At 55.5% G+C, this 19118-nt stretch overlaps 1 protein-coding gene across 5 annotated transcripts in view; it reads left to right on the top strand.

The window, feature by feature from the left end:
* The window catches only part of GRIN1 (glutamate ionotropic receptor NMDA type subunit 1), a 33235-nt gene extending 15269 nt beyond the window's left edge, over positions 1 to 17966 (top strand). For 2 of the 5 annotated variants that reach the window (XM_030461096.1, XM_030461097.1), the window contains 14 exons: positions 315 to 459; positions 563 to 646; positions 1719 to 1854; positions 3005 to 3132; positions 3316 to 3480; positions 3894 to 4012; positions 4645 to 4757; positions 5227 to 5375; positions 6107 to 6264; positions 6673 to 6834; positions 7820 to 7929; positions 8959 to 9104; positions 11839 to 11949; positions 17898 to 17966. In XM_030461096.1, the coding sequence (XP_030316956.1) occupies positions 315 to 459; positions 563 to 646; positions 1719 to 1854; positions 3005 to 3132; positions 3316 to 3480; positions 3894 to 4012; positions 4645 to 4757; positions 5227 to 5375; positions 6107 to 6264; positions 6673 to 6834; positions 7820 to 7929; positions 8959 to 9104; positions 11839 to 11949; positions 17898 to 17966 (1795 nt within the window). Of the gene's footprint in view, positions 1 to 314; positions 460 to 562; positions 647 to 1718; positions 1855 to 3004; positions 3133 to 3315; positions 3481 to 3893; positions 4013 to 4644; positions 4758 to 5226; positions 5376 to 6106; positions 6265 to 6672; positions 6835 to 7819; positions 7930 to 8958; positions 9105 to 11838; positions 11950 to 14683; positions 15963 to 17897 lie in introns of those variants that run through there. The other 3 variants (XM_030461098.1, XM_030461099.1, XM_030461095.1) reach the window with 2 other exon arrangements.
* The last annotated feature ends 1152 nt before the right edge of the window (positions 17967 to 19118 follow it).

Genomic DNA, 19118 nt, shown 5'->3' on the forward strand with positions numbered 1-19118 from the left:
TCTGGTTCTCCCTTTGGGGTGTGGACAGAAGCACCAGGAGTTGTGGCAGGGACACAGCTCCCTGTGGAAGGTGTCCTCTGGTGCTGTGGGAATGGGAGTGATCTGCTGGAAAACCGGGGCAGTGGCAACAGAGGTGGCAGAGGAAACAAACTCCATCCACCAGGAGAGGATGACCAGAGGTCTGTGAGGAGCCTCCATAGGGTAGTGGGCACAGGGCAGGCAACAGGGAGAGCATTTCCCTTTCTGGCACCTTCTGAGGTGTCCCAATGTCCACAGCAGGTTTTTAGGTTGGCCCTTTGTGTTTCTCTCCACAGGGTGTTGATGTCCTCCAAGTACTCAGAGGGTGTCACGGGACGGGTGGAGTTCAATGAGGATGGGGACAGGAAGTTTGCCAACTACAGCATCATGAACCTGCAGAACAGGAAACTGGTCCAAGTTGGGATTTACAATGGCAGCCATGTATGTAAGGGCCTGGAGGGGCTGGGTGGGAGAGAGGGGTGTGTGTTCTGGGGTGTCTGCCCATGGCATCATGTCTGTCTCCTTCCCCTGGGATTGATCACAGGTCTTGACCAATGACAGGAAGATTATCTGGCCAGGGGGAGAAACTGAGAAACCTCAAGGCTATCAGATGTCGACCAAGTTGAAGGTGAGAGCATCTGGAATTAGGGGTGGGCAGGTGTCCCCACAATCTGCATGCAGCTCTGTGACTTTCTCTGCCTCCCCCTTGCACTGCTGGCTCGGCTGCTGGCAGCAGCATTTGCAAACACAAGGCACCCACCCTCTGGGAGAGGATGTAGGAGAAGAACTTAGAGAAGGGACTGGAGAGTGTGCAGAGCAAGAGCACAACTTCCAGCTAGAGATAAATTAGAGGGGGTGGCTGGCACCCGTTGGTTTGGAAAGAGAGAGCTAGAAAGGGGATAGGAGAGAAAAGAGTAGAGAAGGGATGGGGAGAGAAGTTGTTCACTGTTCCTCAGAGGGCACCTGCAGTGGGTTTGCAAGGAGCACAAGGATGGGCTCCTGTGGCCAAGGAATAGTTCAGTCCTGGAGTCTGCTGCTGCTAGACAGTGCAGGGGCCAGAAGGAAACTGTTTTTTAGGGATTTCCTGAGCCAAAAATTGCAGCCACCCTTTTGAACCTAAGGATGAGGAGCTGGAGGTGCGACTGGGAAAAGGTCCAGCCATTCTTGCTTTTCGTGCCCTTCCCTTAAATGTAGCCCAGCAGATTTTTTTTTTTACTGAAGGGGCCCTGGGCAGGCTGCTCTTACCAGGGTGAGCGTCCAGTCACCCATCCCCACCCATCAGCCCTTCCTCCTGCAGAGGTGGTGCAGATGACTTGGGATGCAGCTTTATTGAACAGGTCCAGGGCAGGACTGAGATACCTGCATTATCCTGGGGGAACGTGGCATTAACCCTGGCTGGGAGCTGGATCTCATCAGCCTGATGCTAGGGAGAGGGGTGAGAAGGGCTCTGGGGCCAAGGTGGAAGTGCCCCAGGAAGGAGGAGGATGATATGGCTGTTCCTCATCTTGGGTACAGGGGCAGGAAATGTTCCCTGTCCCAAAGGCAGGTCCTGCTGCTGGGCTGAGATGGCAGCTGAGGTTGGCACCGTGGCATTTTTGGCCATGCTGGGCTAGAAAGGAGAGCCCAGATCCCCACCCAGGGGTGCAGAGGTCTGGCGGGGGGAATGGAAGTTAAGAGGGTGTTTGTGCTTCTCCTCCCAGATTGTCACCATCCACCAAGAGCCCTTTGTGTATGTGAAGCCCACACAGGCAGATGGGACCTGCAGGGAGGAATTCACCATCAATGGAGATCCTGTGAAAAAGGTCTTTTGCACTGGACCCAACGAGACCATCCCAGGTAACCCATTCTGGTAGGAAGCACAGTGGGTCCCCAAGCCCACCCAGCAGAAAAAGAATCCTGTCCCAAGAAGGGGTCCCCAAGGAGGGTGCTCAGTCACACAGGAGGCACAGAGGATGGAGAGCAGAAAGGTGACAGCACATCCAACCCCCAGCCCCCCATCAGCCCAGCCCCACAGTAGTTCTGTGCAGGAACTGGGCACTGAGATTCAGGTTTTTGACCCCAACAGATGACTTTCCCACTGTCTCTCTTCTGGGTGGGCTCCAGGGCTGTTTTAGGGATTGTATCCCATGCTTCTGTCTCCTGACATGCTGCAGTTCTCTCTGCTTTATCTCAAGCAGCAGCAAGAACCTCAACACACAGCAGCACCTTCTGCACTGGTACTAACACAAACACAGTCATAGGATTGGGTTGGAAAAGGGATAGGCTTGGAAAAGACCATTAAGATAATCAAGGCCAATCGTTCCTCCAGCACCACCAAGGCCACCACTAAGCCATGTCCCTCAGCACCACATCCACACAGCTCTGAAATCCTCCCAGGGATGGGGACCCCACTACTGCTCTGGGCAATCTGAGCCAGGGCTTGGCAACACTTTCCAGGAAAAAAGATTGTCCTTGCTATCCAATTTCCATCCATTTTGTCATGGAAAGCCTGTCCCAGCACCAGGAGTGAGCACCTGGGGGGCAGTGTGAGCTGTTTAGCAATGCCAGGCATGCCCCAACCCCCCAGAGCTCTGTCCCCTTGGCCCATCCCATTTCCCTGCCCACAGCTCCCCAGCCCCGAGCTGTGTCCTGGGCTGCATTCACCCTGAGGAGTTCATATTCCTGCACATCCTGCAGCCACCAAGTCCCTCTGTCCCCTGCAGTGGGTCAGTAACACCTCATGTGAAAGAAGAGCCATGCAAGTGTCTGCTCTGGCTGGGGACAGCCACCTCCCCATTGTCCCACCCATCCCATTGTCCCTTCCCAAGGGATCAGACCCACCCATCCCCATTTTCCCTGCCCAAGGTGCCACCCCACCCATCCCCATTGTCCCTGCCCACCATTCCCACCCATCTCCATTGTCCCTTCCCAAGGTGTCACTCCACCCATTCCCATTGTCCCTTCCCAAGGTGCCACCCCCCTCATCCCGTTGTCCCTGTCCCCACAGGCCGTCCCACCGTGGCACTCTGCTGCTATGGCTTCTGCATCGATTTACTGATCCGGCTGGCAGGGGTGATGAATTTCACCTACGAGGTTCACCTGGTGGCTGATGGTAAATTTGGTACCCAAGAGAGGGTGAGTCTGGGCAACCCCCGAGTTCTCTTTGCTCCTGTTGTGTGTTAAACCCCCCCCTCCCCCAGGTTCCCTTCTCCAGGGCAGGGCAGGGCAGGGCAGGGCTCCTGCCACACGTGGGGGGTCCTGGGTGGTGGGGGGATGGGGGTCAGGGCAGTAGGTGACCCGAGGGTGTCTCTCTGGCAGGTTAACAACAGCAACAAGAAGGAGTGGAATGGGATGATGGGCGAGCTGCTGAGTGGCCAGGCTGACATGATCGTGGCTCCCCTCACCATCAACAACGAGAGGGCACAGTACATTGAGTTCTCCAAGCCCTTCAAGTACCAAGGCCTCACCATCCTGGTGAAAAAGGTATGGGATGGGATGGGATGGGATGGACTGGACTGGACTGGACTGGACTGGACTGGTCTGGGCTGGTCTGGGCTGGGCTGGGCTGGGCTGGGCTGGGCTGGGCTGGGCTGTTCTGTAGCACCAGAAGGAGGTGCTCCTCACTCCCCAGCTTGCAGACACAGGTCATGTTTGCCCCATGCCCAGCTCCCCTCAACTGCTGTCCCCTGCCCACCCCAGGACAACCCCAAATCTCCATCTCTGCTGGGGAATGGCCCCCTCCAAGCTTCTGGGTTTAGTGCTGGATCTTGCCTCAGCCTCCCTGAGCCTTGGATCCAAGCAGGAGGAGCTGGGAACAGGGCAGGATTGCCAGGCCAGGCAGGCAAGGTGGAGGTGTGATGGGTGCCAGCACTGGTCACCTCTCTCCTGTGTTCTAGGAAATCCCCCGCAGCACCCTGGACTCCTTCATGCAGCCTTTCCAGAGCACCCTTTGGCTGCTGGTGGGGCTCTCAGTGCACGTGGTGGCTGTGATGTTGTACCTCTTGGACAGATTCAGGTGAGTGTGCTCCGGGTCACCCAAGGGCTGGAGGGGACAGGGAGGTGTCCCTGGGCACTGTCCTCTGGCTCAGGCACAACCCTGCAGCCTTTCAGGAGGCTGTGGCAGGAGCCAGCCCTGCTCTCTTTGCCCCATCAGCCTTGGGTTGAGGCTCTGGGATGCTCTGGTAGGTGCTGGTGCTGTGGGTCACCCAGCATCTGGATCTGTGGGGACACAGCTGTGAGAGCAGGGGCCATGCTGATGTCTGACCAGGGTTCTGACCCATCAGCTCCTGAGTTCTGAATTTTTCCCCTTCCCTGGCCACAAGGTAGTTCCTCTGCAGAGCCAGGAGCTTGTCCCCACCTCAGCCCTGGGCCCAGAGCTTTTGTGGTTGATCTGCCTTGAGTTCTGTGTTGAGCTGGCCAGGATCAGATGATTTTCCTGGCCTGGAGAGAAGTGTGCTGGGACCAGTACCACAGTGAGGGAATCAGGGGAGGGGACATGCCAGGCAGGGGGACAGGAGCTGTAGAGAGCTGTCTGGGGCACAGGTAACATCTGCAGCAATGAGGGATGTAGGGTGGCATCAGGACACAGTCAGGAGCCCTGGGAAGAAGATCAGGGATATGAGAAGAACTCTGTGTCTCATCTTCCAGCCCTTTTGGCCGGTTCAAAGTCAACAGCGAGGAGGAGGAGGAAGATGCCCTGACCCTCTCCTCAGCCATGTGGTTCTCCTGGGGGGTCCTGCTGAACTCTGGCATTGGAGAAGGTTTGTCACAGCACTGCTCTGTCCTGAGGGCCCAACCCTGAGCTGGGGAGACACACTGGGACCAGGAAGGAGCCCGTGCCCTCATCCACTGCTTCCCTCTGTGGCAGAGATGATGTCCTGGGGGCACTTCATCCCCTGAGCCTTCCAGCAGGCTGGCGGGAGATCTGGTGATGATGGGACTGGCATATCTGTGGCACTTGTGCAGTCCATCCTACAACCCCTCACCATCAGCAATGGGAAAAGCAACCTTCTTGGGCTATTTCTCCTGCCCAGAGTTACCCACCTCCTCAGGGACACACACACCATGCCCTGGAAGGATCTGGGTTCTCCTTGGACTGAACACAGCTGTTGGCAGAGCAGATAAACAGTGTCCATCTGCAGCTGCCACTCATCTCCTGGGATGGGCACATCTTTGGTGACCAAGTCAAGCCTTGGTTGTGCCAGTCTGATCTCCTCTCTCTCCATCCAGGTGCTCCTCGGAGTTTCTCTGCCCGTATTCTTGGCATGGTGTGGGCTGGCTTTGCTATGATCATTGTGGCTTCTTACACTGCCAACCTGGCAGCCTTCCTGGTGTTGGATCGACCTGAGGAGAGGATCACAGGCATCAACGACCCCCGGGTAAAGCCCCCTCTCTTCCCGTCCCCTTCCCTGGTCCCCTCTGGGCAGAAATGCAGGAGATGCCTCCTCTGGGTCACAATGTGGTGACCCACATGGCTGGGAGCTGGGTCAAACCCTGGGCAGCTCCACCTGGGGCTGCTGCTGTCTGAGCCCCTGTGCTGGGTGGGAAGGGACAGACGTGGGGAGGGATCAGGAAGAAAATAACTTGTCCAGAAATAGTGCCTGGCAGTTCCTGGAGAGCCCGCAGTAACCAACGAGGAAACGATTCATTATAGATGAGTTATAAGTAATGAAAGTGTCCCTGAGGTGCAGTCAATACTCCCAGCAGATCCCAGCATGCCTCAAACCCATTTCCTGCTCTTTCAAGGACACAGCTCTAGGATTTTATTAGCCCAGGCATGCAGGAACGTGTGTACCCCTCAGCTGAGCTGACCCACAGCATCCCACCCCCTGCTGCCTCCTCTGCCCACAGCACTGCCAGCCCCACAGCACCCACAGGCCTCCTGCACTCGTGTCCCTGTCCCACAGCATTCCCTGCATAACCACCGTGGTCCCACAGCATCCCCTGCCCTGTGACTTCCACCACCCCATAGCATCTTCAGCTCTTCCAAGGAGACCAAGATGAGAATCAGGTCCCTGAGGCTGATGGCAATTTGGGAACAGAGCTTTGAGGTGAGCCGGGCTGGTTGATGAAGAACAGGAGGAACAGGAGCCCTGCTCTTGCCTTGCAGCTACGCAACCCCTCGGATAAATTCATCTACGCCACGGTGAAGCAGAGCTCCGTGGATATTTACTTCCGACGGCAGGTGGAGCTGAGCACCATGTACCGGCACATGGAGAAACACAACTACGAGAGTGCTGCCGAGGCCATCCAGGCAGTGAGGGACAAGTGAGTGGGGCCAGAACCTTCCCTGGGGCTTCAGGGTGCTGCAGTTTCCTGGCATGAGCAGAGCTGATGAAAGGCCAGAGGGAGCTGCACTCAAGGCATTGGCTTGATGGGACCTGACCCCTTGGTGCTGGGTGGGATCTTCCTAATGCCAGGTTTGGGGGTAGAGACCACAAGGTCTGCATGGGGAAAGGTGCAGCTGGAGCCCTGGCTTCTGTGCAAGGCTGGGAGGAGCTTCAAAGGCCACGTAAATCCCTTGAACTCCAAAATCTTGCCAAGCCCTTTGCTTCCCAGCTAGGAGGAAGGTGATGCTGATCAGCACTTAGGGCTGGGAGCACCCTCGCTGCCCCTAGAGGCTGCAGACAGCCAGGGCTGCCCGGCCTCACCTGCCTCTTGTCTCTCCATCTCCAGCAAGCTCCACGCCTTCATCTGGGACTCGGCAGTGCTGGAGTTTGAAGCCTCCCAGAAGTGTGACCTGGTGACCACGGGGGAGCTTTTCTTCCGCTCCGGCTTTGGGATCGGGATGCGCAAGGACAGCCCCTGGAAGCAGAACGTCTCCCTGGCCATCCTCAAGTCTGTACACAGCTCCTGGATGGGGACATTGTGTTAGCAGGGCACTGACTGCCACCCCTCAGCAGGGACAGGGGCTGCTCCTGTCCCTCCTGTGTCACTCCTGACAAGGGGACATTCCTGAGCCACTGGGGTGGGCGCCCATGGCCCCGGGTCCCACTGGCAGGGTGGGGAGGCAGCAGGGAGCTGGTGGGAGGGTGAGGGAGAGAAGATGAAGAGCAGGAGCTGTGATGGGTGGGGGAGCCTGGGCAAGAGATACTCAGAGACCACCCAGCCCCAGTGTCTCTGGGGGTAGGGTGTGGGCCATGTCCCAGTACTCCCAGTGAGCTCAGCCTGGCCAAAAGCATTGCCCTGCCTTGACTGGATCTTCCAGGTTTGTTTTTCTTCCAACTCTGTCAGTTCCTGGTCAGCAGGGACACCTTGGAACCCCTGTCGAGTCCAACTAAACTTTCCCAGCAGTGGTGGGAGGGGGCAGCCCCAGTCAGCCCTATGCTGTGAGTGAAAAGAGATTTTCTTGGGTTAGTTTGGACACTGGTGGAAAGCAGAGGAGTGTGGTGGTGGAGAAACAGGCAGCTGGGAAGCAGCAAGCAGAGGGAGAGGGATATGTGAGATTAATTTTTTGGTGAGACAGAGTCAGGAGCTATCAGAGTCCTGTCCAAGGTGTGGAGATGAAAGGCCTGAGAGAGAGGTTTGTCCCTGCCCTGACCCAGAGGGTGTCACCAAGCAGGGTGGGGTCCAGCATTGCCTGAACTCCCGTGTGGCCCTGGCAGGGGAGGGACTGTGCAGGACAGACCAGGGCTGCAGTCAGGACACAACCACTCTCTCCATGCAGGAGCCATCCCTGCACACGTGTGTGCACACGTGTGTCACATCTGGCAGGGTGCTGTGTTTGGAGGCTCAGGAAGGTGCCCAGTTCCAGGGCAGGGTACAGGGAGGCACAAAGCTCTGTCCCCAGTGACTGCCATGTCCTGTCTCCTTGTGATTTCAGGTCCCATGAGAACGGCTTCATGGAGGATTTGGACAAGACTTGGGTGAGGTATCAGGAGTGTGATTCCCGTAGCAATGCCCCAGCAACACTCACCTTTGAAAATATGGCAGGTTTGTTCTGCAAACCTCTTTCTCCCCCTTGGCTGGGTAGCCTGCTTTCACTCAAGACATTCTCCTCTCCGGGGCTCTCCTCTGGGGCCAAAATTCTGCTTCTTCTGGGTTTGTGCTTTCCTGGTGCTGGGAGGCTGCTGTGTTGGGCTCCAATCCCTCCTTATCCAAGCCAGGTCCAGGAAGCTTCTCCCACCTTCCCTGGGGGGGGCTTTGTCCTTCTCAGTGGGGCAATCCTGCTGTGAACATTGCCCCACTCCCTCTGCTCTGGCCAAACTGTGGCTGTGACAGTGACATCAAGGCTGTCACCAAGGCAGAGAGAGGGGAGCAGCACTTTGGAGGACCCTGGGGCAGGAAGGGGCTGGTGGTGAGGGGCAGCCCCCCACCCCAAGGAACCTGTTCTCAGCTGGGCAGGACAATGGATCCCAAAGGGTGGGTTCTTGGTTCCCCCTTAGCAAAGATGGTGAATCCCCAGTCAGGCTCTCCCAGTGCTGCTGGTCCTTGGCCCAGCTAAGGTAGGGATGTGGGATGGGGATGTTCGATGGGAAAGAGGAGCCTGGGGCTGTGTCCCCTCAGACACTGCTCTACCTTGGCAGCCCCAAGGGCATCAGAGAGAGCTCAGTGCAGGGCTGTCCATACCTGGGGGGCAAACCACAGCACCAGAGCTGGGGTTTTGGTGGAAATAACCCCACAGAGCCAGAGCATGGGGTCTGCTCTGATGCTGGGTGCTGCACCCAGCACCTATCCCTTCCCTCTGTGCCAACCGAGGGGGTCTCACAGTGACACCAAACCCCTCAGCCCCTTTCTACCCACCCCAGCAGGTGCCCAACCTGCAGCCACTGCCCTGATCTGCTGCCTTCTCCTCCTTGGCACCTCCAGAACCGCAGGGGGATGGTGGGGGGCTGGGGAGGGGACCTTGGGCTGCCACTGGACCTTGTTGCTGAGCATGTTACAGAGGAAATGAAGTGTCATGTACATGAAGCATCATGGTACGGTTTCTATTACCCCCTGTAACTTTCCTGCTTATTTCAGGTGTGTTTATGCTGGTGGCTGGAGGTATTGTTGCCGGGATATTTTTAATATTCATAGAAATAGCTTACAAAAGGCATAAGGATGCACGGAGGAAGCAGATGCAGCTGGCGTTTGCAGCCGTGAATGTGTGGAGGAAAAACCTGCAGGTAGGACAAACCATTTTTAGAGCACATCTCCACCAGGTGCGTTTGCCATTCCTTCACCCACCCACTGAATGTCGAGCTGTGCATTAGCACCAGGCCCTCTCTCCCCCCCTGCCTCCCCACCCCCCAATGCCCCAGTAACTCCAGCTGGGTGTTACTGGGAATGTAGGAAGCTGGAGGGGAGGGTCCCTGCCCTTGGCTGGTGCCGTCTCTCTCAGGCAGTGCTGTGCAGCCAGGACACAGACGTGGCCCAGATGCCCTCAGCAGTGCTCGGGACAGGGACTTTGCTCTTCTGGGGACCAGGTGCCAGTGTCATGGCTGTCCCTAGCTGAGCAGGCAGTGCTGGTGTGGTTCCCTTTGCCAATGACCTGCCCGGCTCCAGCCACGCTCCCTGGCAGTCGGGAGGGTTGATGAGCTGCTGCTGATCAGCTGCAGAGATGCTCCCGGGATGGTTCCCATCACTTCCCCCCTCCCTGCCCACTCCCTGGGGTTTTGGTGGCCCCTTTGTCTGACTCCAAAAAGAGGTGGTGCGTGCTCTTGTCATTTGGAGACAAGGACATCTTCCTCCAGGGGATCCAGCTGTGCAGATGCCCCCCCAGTGCCAGGGCTCCCTGGGGCCATTGCTTTCCCCTGCTCTTGGCTTCTCCCATCCCTGATTCCCCTGTGCAGGGGAGCCCAGGAGGCCCAGCAGTGCTTGGTAGTGACCCTGAGCCATGGGCACATCTTTGGGCCATTAGCCTCATGCTTCCCTTAGCCCCTTGCTCTTGGGGCTGAGCAACATGGTGCCCCCCCCCCCCAGCCCCAGTTTAGTGTGGCTGGAGGCTCACCGGGAATCCCCCCAGGCTGCTCCTCCTCGGGGAGGCAAGCTGGCTTTTTGAGAGCAAGACACCCTTCAGGCCACTGCCCTTGGCAGCAGAGCCAGGCAGCCAGAGAGGTGGGGGGCTCAGGGGTGCCCAGGGAGCCCCAGGGCAGTGGCTCTGGGAGAGCAGCATTGTCTGGGGTGGACGGGGGGGCTGCCCCAGGGGGGAGGCACCAGCCCAAGAGCAGCCATGGGAGGCCTGAGGCCAGGCTGCTGTGTCCTGAGAGCTCTCTGGGTTCTGTTCACTGATAAGAGTCTCGGAAAAGCCATTTATCTATTCTTTTTTTTTTTCCTTTTCTAATTCCTTTTTCTTTTTTTTTTTATACTTTTTTAATTATTTTTTTTCCCTTTGCTTCCAAAAAGCAGCAGCACCGAGGGGGTTCAGGCTGCTGGGACAGAGCACACTAGTCGCACTGCCATTTTTCACTTGCCAACCTTCTAGAAAATACTGCACTGGGTTCCTTGGGCAGAGTCTGTGGGACTGTGAGCAAAGCATGCTGCCCTGCGGGGGTAAACAGCCTCATGGTAAAGAGCCGTTTGACATTGTAAGACTTTTCCACAGGAGGAAACGTCAGAGCACTAGTATCTGGTACATTGCTAGAAGGTAGGCAAGTGGAAAGATTTATTTGTTAAAACAAACAAACAAAAATAACGTTTTTTTTTTATTTATTTTTTGTTTTTTTGGGGGAATCGCAGTTTTGCCATGGCTATTTCCTGAGATGCCATGGAAGAAAAAAAAAAAAAAAAAAAAAAAAGACATTTCATCCCATTCATCTTGCTTTCCTTTCCGTTTGTGCATGTCCGCAAAAGAGAGAACTGAGAAGGAGGAGCAAATGTATCCCCGAGCATGCTCTACGCACCAGCGGGATACATTTTGGTTACCCCCGTGCGGTAGCAGAGCCAGACCTGGTCACTCCGTCCCCCGTCGGGAACCTCACCCTCATTGGCACCAAAGCAATTGGGGAGGAATCGTTGGCGGCGCCCGCGGCAGAGCGGGGCCGTGGCCCTCGGCTGGCTGCCCCTGCACCCTGGCGCCTGGTGCTCCCAGCCTGCGCTAACCAGGTCCGACTCGCTGACACCAACGCCTGCATTTTCCAGTTCTGTTTCTCTTTCAGTCCATCCCGACCCCGATGACATCATAGCGCTAACGCTTTGCCTCCTCCCTTTCTTTTCCTTTATTATTGTTTTTTTATAATTTTCTTTTTTCTTCCAGTTTCTTTTTATTATTATTATTATTGTTGTTTTCTTTTTTAACCTCTTTTACTTTAGAAAAAAAAAAAAAAAAAAAAAAAGAAAAATCAACCACCACCAACAAACCCACGTTCGGCTTTGCTCAACTGCGTCATTGAAATTTTTGAACACATTTTTTTTTTTTTTTTTACAGAATATTCATACAATGACTTCTCTTTCAATGCAGTCCTCTCTCTCTCTTGTGGCACTAGGATTCAGCCTCAGAAAAGGCCCTGAGCAATTTTGTTGGTTATTTTGTTGGTTTTTTTTGGTTTTTTTTCTCATAGTGGTAGATGCAGCATCTCACCTCTTGGTCCAGCCAGGCTAGCGGTGGAAGTAAGGGGCAGGGTGCCAGGCAGAACGTGCCCAGGAAGCGTGGTCAAGCTGTGCCGGCCTGGACCAACCACCCAGGAGTGCAGGGCTGCTCCCCAGAGGGGTTTCCAGCCCTCCAGACACGAGGCCGGGCATGTAGCTGTAGCTGTGTGGTGGCCATGGGGTCATCGAGGCCCTTGGAGGACTGGGAGTGACAGGACATCTCCAGTAGCTTTCTCACCCAAATGAAGGACATGACACGGGGCAGTATTCAAATAGATTTAGTGTTTCCAACAGCACACTAGAGATCTAATCACTTATACATATTCATTTTAGGATAGAAAAAGTGGTAGAGCAGAACCTGACCCTAAAAAGAAAGCCACTTTTAGGTCCATCACCTCCACCCTGGCCTCCAGCTTCAAGAGACGTAGGTCCTCCAAGGATACGGTAAGAGGAAGAAGAACAATTCTGCCCTCTCTCTTTCTCTCTCTTTCTCTCTTCTGCCATCCCATCGACTGCCACACACCCATCCCCAAGCTGCCAGTGTACATGCATAGCTCATGTTCGTCACCAGTCAGTCAGTCAGTCAGTGAGTCAGTCATCCCGTGGTCCTGAAAGGATGCTGGGATCCTGGAGGGCAGGCAGGAGGTGGCTTGGAGTCCTGTGATGAGTTGGGAGATGCAACCGAGTTTTCGTTTTGTTCTTTTGTTTTGTTTTCTTCTCTTTTCTTTTTGCCTGGATGATTTCCGATGTTCCTCTCTGTGCTTCGCTCACCTTACCGGTGCTGACCTCTTGAAACTGATGACATCTTTTTATTACTTTTTTTTTCCTTTTTTTCTTTTTTTTTCCTTTCCGTTCCTGAGTGTTCCTGTACCTGTTTGTCATTGTATGCCTAAAAACAATCACCCCGATTTAATTTGGGCACTGTGTCACCTCACCGAGAGCCATGCGTGTCACATTCTCTACATGTGATTTTTGTTTGTGACAATTAGCATTCAGGACGTAGTCCTGGGCACAGCAGTGGCAGCTCTCTCTGGTTACCGTCAGCAGTCTGGCAGCTCTAGAAAAGAGACTCAAAGGCTTCAAAGAGGGGGGGCTGTGAAAGCCCCAACCTCGCTTCAAACTTCTGCTTTCCGCCGCAGAGTAAAACTGCTCGCACGTAACCAGAGAAAAACCTCCAAACTGCTGCCTTTCAAGCCAGCTGTTTCCAAATGTGTCTGCTCGTGCTGGAGCTTCAGGCACTCTTCAGGTGTCAGGTTGGGCTGTTGGTCTGTCAGACTGAGCCAGTGTCCCTCTGCATGTCGCCTTTTGTTGTATGACACTCTGCACTGTGGCTACTCTGTTGTCTCGTGTGGCAGCACCCGCTGCGTTTTGCTGCCCGACCTCCCCAGCGTTACGGGATCGTCCCCATCACCTCCTGGGGGCCACCGCTGCATTTCTGCCCAGGGTTGCTCAGAGCAGGTTCCTGGCCAGCTGCCCGCAGCGTGGCAGGGACGGGGGGACGGTGGCAGCGTGGGTAGTTGTGGCTCATGGGCAGCCGCAGGCTTGGGGAGCAGCAGGAGGTAGCGCAGGGGCTCGGGGGGGCCATGGCTCTGTGTGTGAAATGGAGGTGGCTGCCTTGGACACCAGTGCAGGCTCCAACCCGAGAAGCTCCTGGAGCACCCCTGAGACATGGCCCTGGGGACAGCTGAGCCCTTGGCCGGGCTCGGCTGCCACCATCTCACACAAAGTTCTCCTCTCGCTGTCACCTTGAAACCTGGCAGGCATGAGGGGGACCCACGCTCCTCTCTCTCATCCCCTGACCCCTGTGAGGAAGATGGTGAGCATTCCTGTCACCTCCTGCTCTGCCTCCATGCTGCCTGCGTGGCACATTGTCCCAGTGATGTCCCCATGTCTGAGGTGCCCCTTCCCTACTGCTGCACTCGCCGGCAGCTCTACAGGAAGGGTGCAGGTGCCCTGAGCCCCAACCAAGGGAGAGAAAACAGAGGTGGTGCGGGTGGGGAGAAGGTGGGAAGAGTGAGGAGAAGTGACAGAAAGAAGGGAAGAAAGATTTTAGAAAAATGTCTTGTGGGAGGAATTTCAGCATGTCCCAGGTAGAGTTGTGTTTGCATCACTCCACAGTTAGGAATCCAAGGAGTCCTGTCCTGGGAGAGCAGGACCCCCATGGTGCAGTGGGCACCTAGGGTGGCACAGGAGAGGGGGAGAACCCAGGAACAAGGGGGCAGCTGGCATGTGGCACCCTGACAGCTCCCACATCACTCCCTTCTGTGGAAGCATCCTGAGCCTGATCCGTCTCCCTGGTGTGACATGTCCCCTACACCACACCACACCACAGAGCTCTCAGTGCTCTGAGCTGACCAGGTCCGGAGGTCCCATGAGCAAGTGGTGGAGCTGTACTCACTCCTTCCCTCACCTCTTGCTCCCATGCTGTGGGTCCTGGCCATGTTCTTGGAACGGTGCTCACAAGTTGAACCATGGCCCCACTCCTCCCAGAAGATGGTCCCCTTCTACCTTGGGGGCAGCTGCATCTGCGAGGCCACTATGGGCAAGGATGCACTGCAGTCCTCTCTCTTCCAGGTGGTGATGAGGCTGGGGTCCCAGGACACATCCCTCAGGGAACCAGGCTAGTTGAGTTGAGAACAGGCTAGCAGGGCCAACACCCATCCCAACATGGCCGAGATGGAGGCTAGTGGGTCCGAGGTCCAGCTATGGCAAGAGGCCCATGGAGGAGTGAGCTTTGTGGTGACTTTGTGGTGACATTGGGCAGAGCTGCCGGCTGCTCTGTAGGGCTGAGCAGCCAGCAGGAGGGTGCTGCCACCATCTCAGGTCACAGACTGCCATTTTGGTGCCCTCCACTTCCACGCAGCAGCCCTGGCTCCGAGACCCCGATGCCCTCCTGCTGTGGAAGGCCCGTGAGGACGTAGCATGCTGGGACGTGTCGCCTGGGGTCCTTGTAAAGAGGAGAAAGCAGTGAGGTGCCCTCTTTGATGATGCTCAGAGGAGCTGTGGGCCCACACCGGGTCTCAGAGGGGCGAGGCTTGAGAGCCCATGGGGCTGGAAGGCCGGGCTGACCCCGGCCCCATGCGCTCTCCTGGCAAGCGAGCGAAAGACGCCGCCCCCGGTGGCCTCGCTTCTTTCCTTTTCGTTGTCGGGAGTTTTAAAAATGGATTCTGCTCTGCAGCCCTGCAGAATGGTCCCTCAGGAGTGCCAGAGAGACAGGCTGGCACCATGGAGCCAAGACAGCCCCGGGAAGCTGCCACCCCACTCTGAACGTCCTAGCGCCCACCACCACCCGAGCTGCACAGCCTCTCCGCGGCACATCATCCCCACCACCCCGGGAGGAGATGCATGTGTTCCCCATAGGCAGCTCCTGCAACTCGAGTAGCGCTCGCGGAGCTGAACCTTCTGCCATCCATCGCAGCCACCCACGCTACTGCAACCCCACAGACGCCATGTGAGACGCATAAATCCACACAGACACCTTCCGAGCCAGCACATTGCCTACAGACATGTAACGAGGTGCACAGGGCCCTTAGAGACACCCCCCACTCCCCCTGAACCTTACCCGCCGTCATCAGCCCCCTCCCCAGAGTGTCACCCACCCCCCAAAGACACAGCATGACACATGTCACCACGTCTACAGCCAGCGCTGCCAGGAGGTGGTGGCCCTGCAGCCCTGGGGATGGTGCCGGAGCTGGTTGAGTACCCAGGGGGGTGATGGAGAAGGTCACCTTTTGAGTGAAGGATCAGCCACCCCAAAGGCAAACACTTCGTGGCTGAAAAAAAAAGAATCTAGTTTTGGGCCCCAAAGAACCAAAAGTAGGTCAAAGAGAACTGATTTTTAGTTTTGGGGTGTTTTTTTCTTTTTAATTTTTTTGTTGTTTTTTTTTTTAAGGAAAGTTGACGTTTTCTACAGCGAGATCGCATTGAGCTGAAGTTTTAATTTTTCATTGAAAAAAAACAACCAAACAAAACAAACCCCAAAATTCTTCCAGAAAAATCTTCCACCAGCCAGGGACTCGCACATGAGCCCAGATTAGGTTGAAGTCATTTTTGAAGACATATTAAGTTCTTGTCTATATTTTCTTCCTGGTTGTCATTTAAAGTTTCTGGTGCCTTCACTTCACTTCCATACCTTAACATGTTTGAGTCTCTCCTACACTTAATATTTATTAATTTCTTGGCTTTATAATGTTTGATTTAGGGATAATTGCACCATCCCTGTAACTTTATTTACCCGACAATTATTGATATGTGCTTCTATCTTTAGTTCTACTTTGACATAGTTTTGATAATACCATTTTCTTGGTTTTTTTTTCTTTTCATTTTTAATTTCTTTTTATTTTTTTATTATTAAAAATTGCATGCATGAACTCTACACAAAAAAAAAAAAAAAAAGTAAATGAGAATGTTACCCTGTGATAACTCTGTGATTGGAGGAGATATGCTTTCAAATCAAATTTGAATTGTATTTTATTTGAATTTGTATTTTAATTTTTCTGGCCAGATTCCCCATTTCGCTTGGTTATTTTAGTGCTTCCCAACCCACCCCAAACCCTCCCCAGAGCTGTGCAGAGAGACCAGAAGGCCCCAACCTGCCCTGCTGGACCTCCAGCTTCCCCTTGGCACCAGCCACACGCACACACACGTGCACCAGGCACACACACACGTGCACAAGCCACACGCACACGTGCACCAGCCACACACACACCCCCATGCTGCTCCCCCAGCCCACCAGGCAGGATTTTAACAAAGTTCCTTTCTTCTACCCCCTCCTTTTTGTATCTCAAGTTCCTCCTTCTCCTCCCAGGAAGCCACCCAACCTCTCCTCCTCCCTGTGGGAATCCAGCCCCGGTCCTGCCAGCTCTCCTGGGGAAAGGAAGGATTGTGTTAAGCTGGAATTTGGATTTTTTCACAAGGAGGGGGTGGCTGCCCCTGTTTTGGGGAGAGAGGGAGAGGTGTTTTTTAGTGGACTGATGAGTTGGCCCAGGAAGCCACCCCTTGGGGTCACCTCTGCCGCCCTCTGCTCAGGGGGGTGATGGCCGAGGTGCAACCCCTGAGCAAGGAACATCCCAGAGGCTCCACTTTGGTGACAGCAAGTCCCCTAAGTGAAGAGACATTCCCAGAGCATCCCTGACCTGTCCCGCCTGACCCCACGTCCCCAGAATGTGTGCCAGAGGGACAGGAGCACACTGGCTCCCACCCCTTCCCTAGCAGCTCCCACCTGGGGGGTTCTGGTGAAGCACAAAATTGGACCCCAGGACCACCCACCAGGCTTGGGGGGACCCCCCCCCCACAGCCCCTCCCATGGCAGCAGGCAGGGCACAGAGCCACACAGGGTAACCACAGTGCCAGAGCCACCAACAGCACCACGGGGACCACAGCCAACACCCAACAAAGTCCCCAAGGAGCCCCTGGAGCATCCCTGCAGGATGGGAGCTGTCATGGGCAAGGGTCTGAGCTGCCACACATGGGACCCACCATGACCCTGGGACCCTTCCCTGTCCCAGCACCAGTGCAGGGCCCCAGAGAACAGTGCAAGAGGCTGTTTCACCTGCTCTCCAACAGGGCTGGAGTTCAAGCTTTGGAGTCAGGAGAGTGGAAGTGGGAGAGGAAGGGAGAACAGAAGGAGAAAGGGAAAAATAACAGTCCCCTTGCAAATATCCAACTATCTGCTGGAGGAGGAAGGACTTTTTCTTCTTTTTTTTTTTTTTTTTATCCCAGTGCAGGATATTTCTGCTCTCCCCATTTGCTCACTGGTGGGACCATGGCTGGGGAGGTCTCTCCCAGAGAGCATTTGCCAAGCAAGGAGCACAGAACCCCAAATCCGGGTCACATTTCACCTCCCTCCCTCCCCCCCACCCATCCCCCTCCTCCAGGCTGTATTTTCACACCAACAGTTAACACCACAGTTTCTCACAAGTCACCCACACCCCACTGCTCACCTGCACTGGAGGACAGTCAAAGCACCAACAAGGAGGTGAAAAGCCCTGGCCTCAAAGCACAGCTTGATCCGGCACCAGAAACCCCCCCAGAGCCTCCAAACACAGGTTCAGCCGTGGGCTGGGTGTTTGAGTCACAGACTTTGTCTCGTGGCCGTGTCCCAGCAGAGGGGGACTGGCTGGGTGGGTGATGCTCTGCCACCACTGCTCCTGGGCCTCCTCCAGCCCAGCCAGGGGCTGCTTGGAGAGTGTCAGCCCCGAGCTCTGCACCAGGATTGAGGTGGGAAAGGGGACCTCAGCCAGCAGCAGATTTGGGGCCGTTGCATCCCGTAGGAATATCCCATAGGGATATGTGGGATGTAAAGTGGAGACCTGGGGCAAGTGCGAGGGCTGCCTAACACTTTTTTGTGTTTTTTTTTTTTTTCTCCTTGTCTGTCTATTTGTGTGTTGCAGCAATATCATCCCACAGACATCACTGGCCAGCTCAACCTCTCCGACCCCTCAGTCAGCACTGTGGTGTGACCTGCTCCCCGAGGGCCATCAGTCCTTGCCCACCAGAGTAGGAAGGCACAACCAGGACTGCCTTTCCAGGGACACTGATGGGTTCTTCTGGGTGAGGTGGGAGGAAAGCATCCTTCATCTATACATGGTGACTTCATTGTATATCTCCCTCCCTTCCCAGGCCTGCTGCCAAGCTCGTGCCCCAGAATGCACGGCAGAACCAGGACACGGTTTGGACCTCCCTGTACAGAGATAATCACTTCTGACCAGTGCTGTTGATAATCAGTATTGCCACTGACTGCCTACGTGCAAGGGACTTGGGAAGGCACAGGGTGCCCGCTCTCCCACAGCAGCAGGGAAGAGCTGGGGGCAGAATACAAACACACCCTTCACTTTGCAGGCTTCAGGCTTCTCAGCACACACGGGGCTTCTCAGGTGTGCTCCACGTCTCCCACCACCCCAGAGGGCTCCAAGTGCTCCTCAGTGGCTGGAGCACCCGGTGTGGCTCAGCAGGTTGGGCCATGTGTTCCCGTGGTACTGAGGGACCTCTGGCTCTGTGGAGAGGCTGGAAAGTGTCTGCCCTGCTCCTTGTGAGGATGAACCCCCCTCTTCCTCACTCCCACCAGCCCATGGCTATGAGTTGGCTCCTGTGTGTAGCCTGTTAGCAGCAGGAGTGTCCCCAGCCCTGCAGCTCACACTCCTCTGCTACATGTGGCACATGGAGCCCATAAGATGCTCTCAGCCAAGAGCCTGTCTCCCCACCTCTCCTGCACAGAAGACATCCCCAGGACCAGGCCATGACCAGCATGTAGCTCTCTCACCGTGGCTCTCCTAGCCAGGAACATCACCCCAGGAAATGGCTCTGGATGGTTGCACTGACCTTCAGCCAAGCTCCACACTGCCTCAGCACCAGCAATGCAAAGAGAGATGCTGCTGGCCAGTGGTGGCTTGCCACCCAGCCTGGCTGCAGTGTGGGGACACCACGGCAGGCTCTGGAACTTCCCTACTGACCCAAAGCTCGAGCTCACCAGCCCTGAACCCCCAGCTCGAGTGCCTGCATCTGCCCAAACCTGGAGACACGGAAACTGGGTCCCAGTTTCAGGAGAAGGGAACCAAACGAGGCTGACCCCCTTCCTCCTCACCCCTTCCTCCCCACAAGCACACGTGCCCATG

The sequence above is a fragment of the Calypte anna genome, chromosome 17 (assembly GCF_003957555.1).
Source record: "Calypte anna isolate BGI_N300 chromosome 17, bCalAnn1_v1.p, whole genome shotgun sequence".
In the NCBI taxonomy this organism is placed as follows: Eukaryota; Metazoa; Chordata; class Aves; order Apodiformes; family Trochilidae; genus Calypte; species Calypte anna.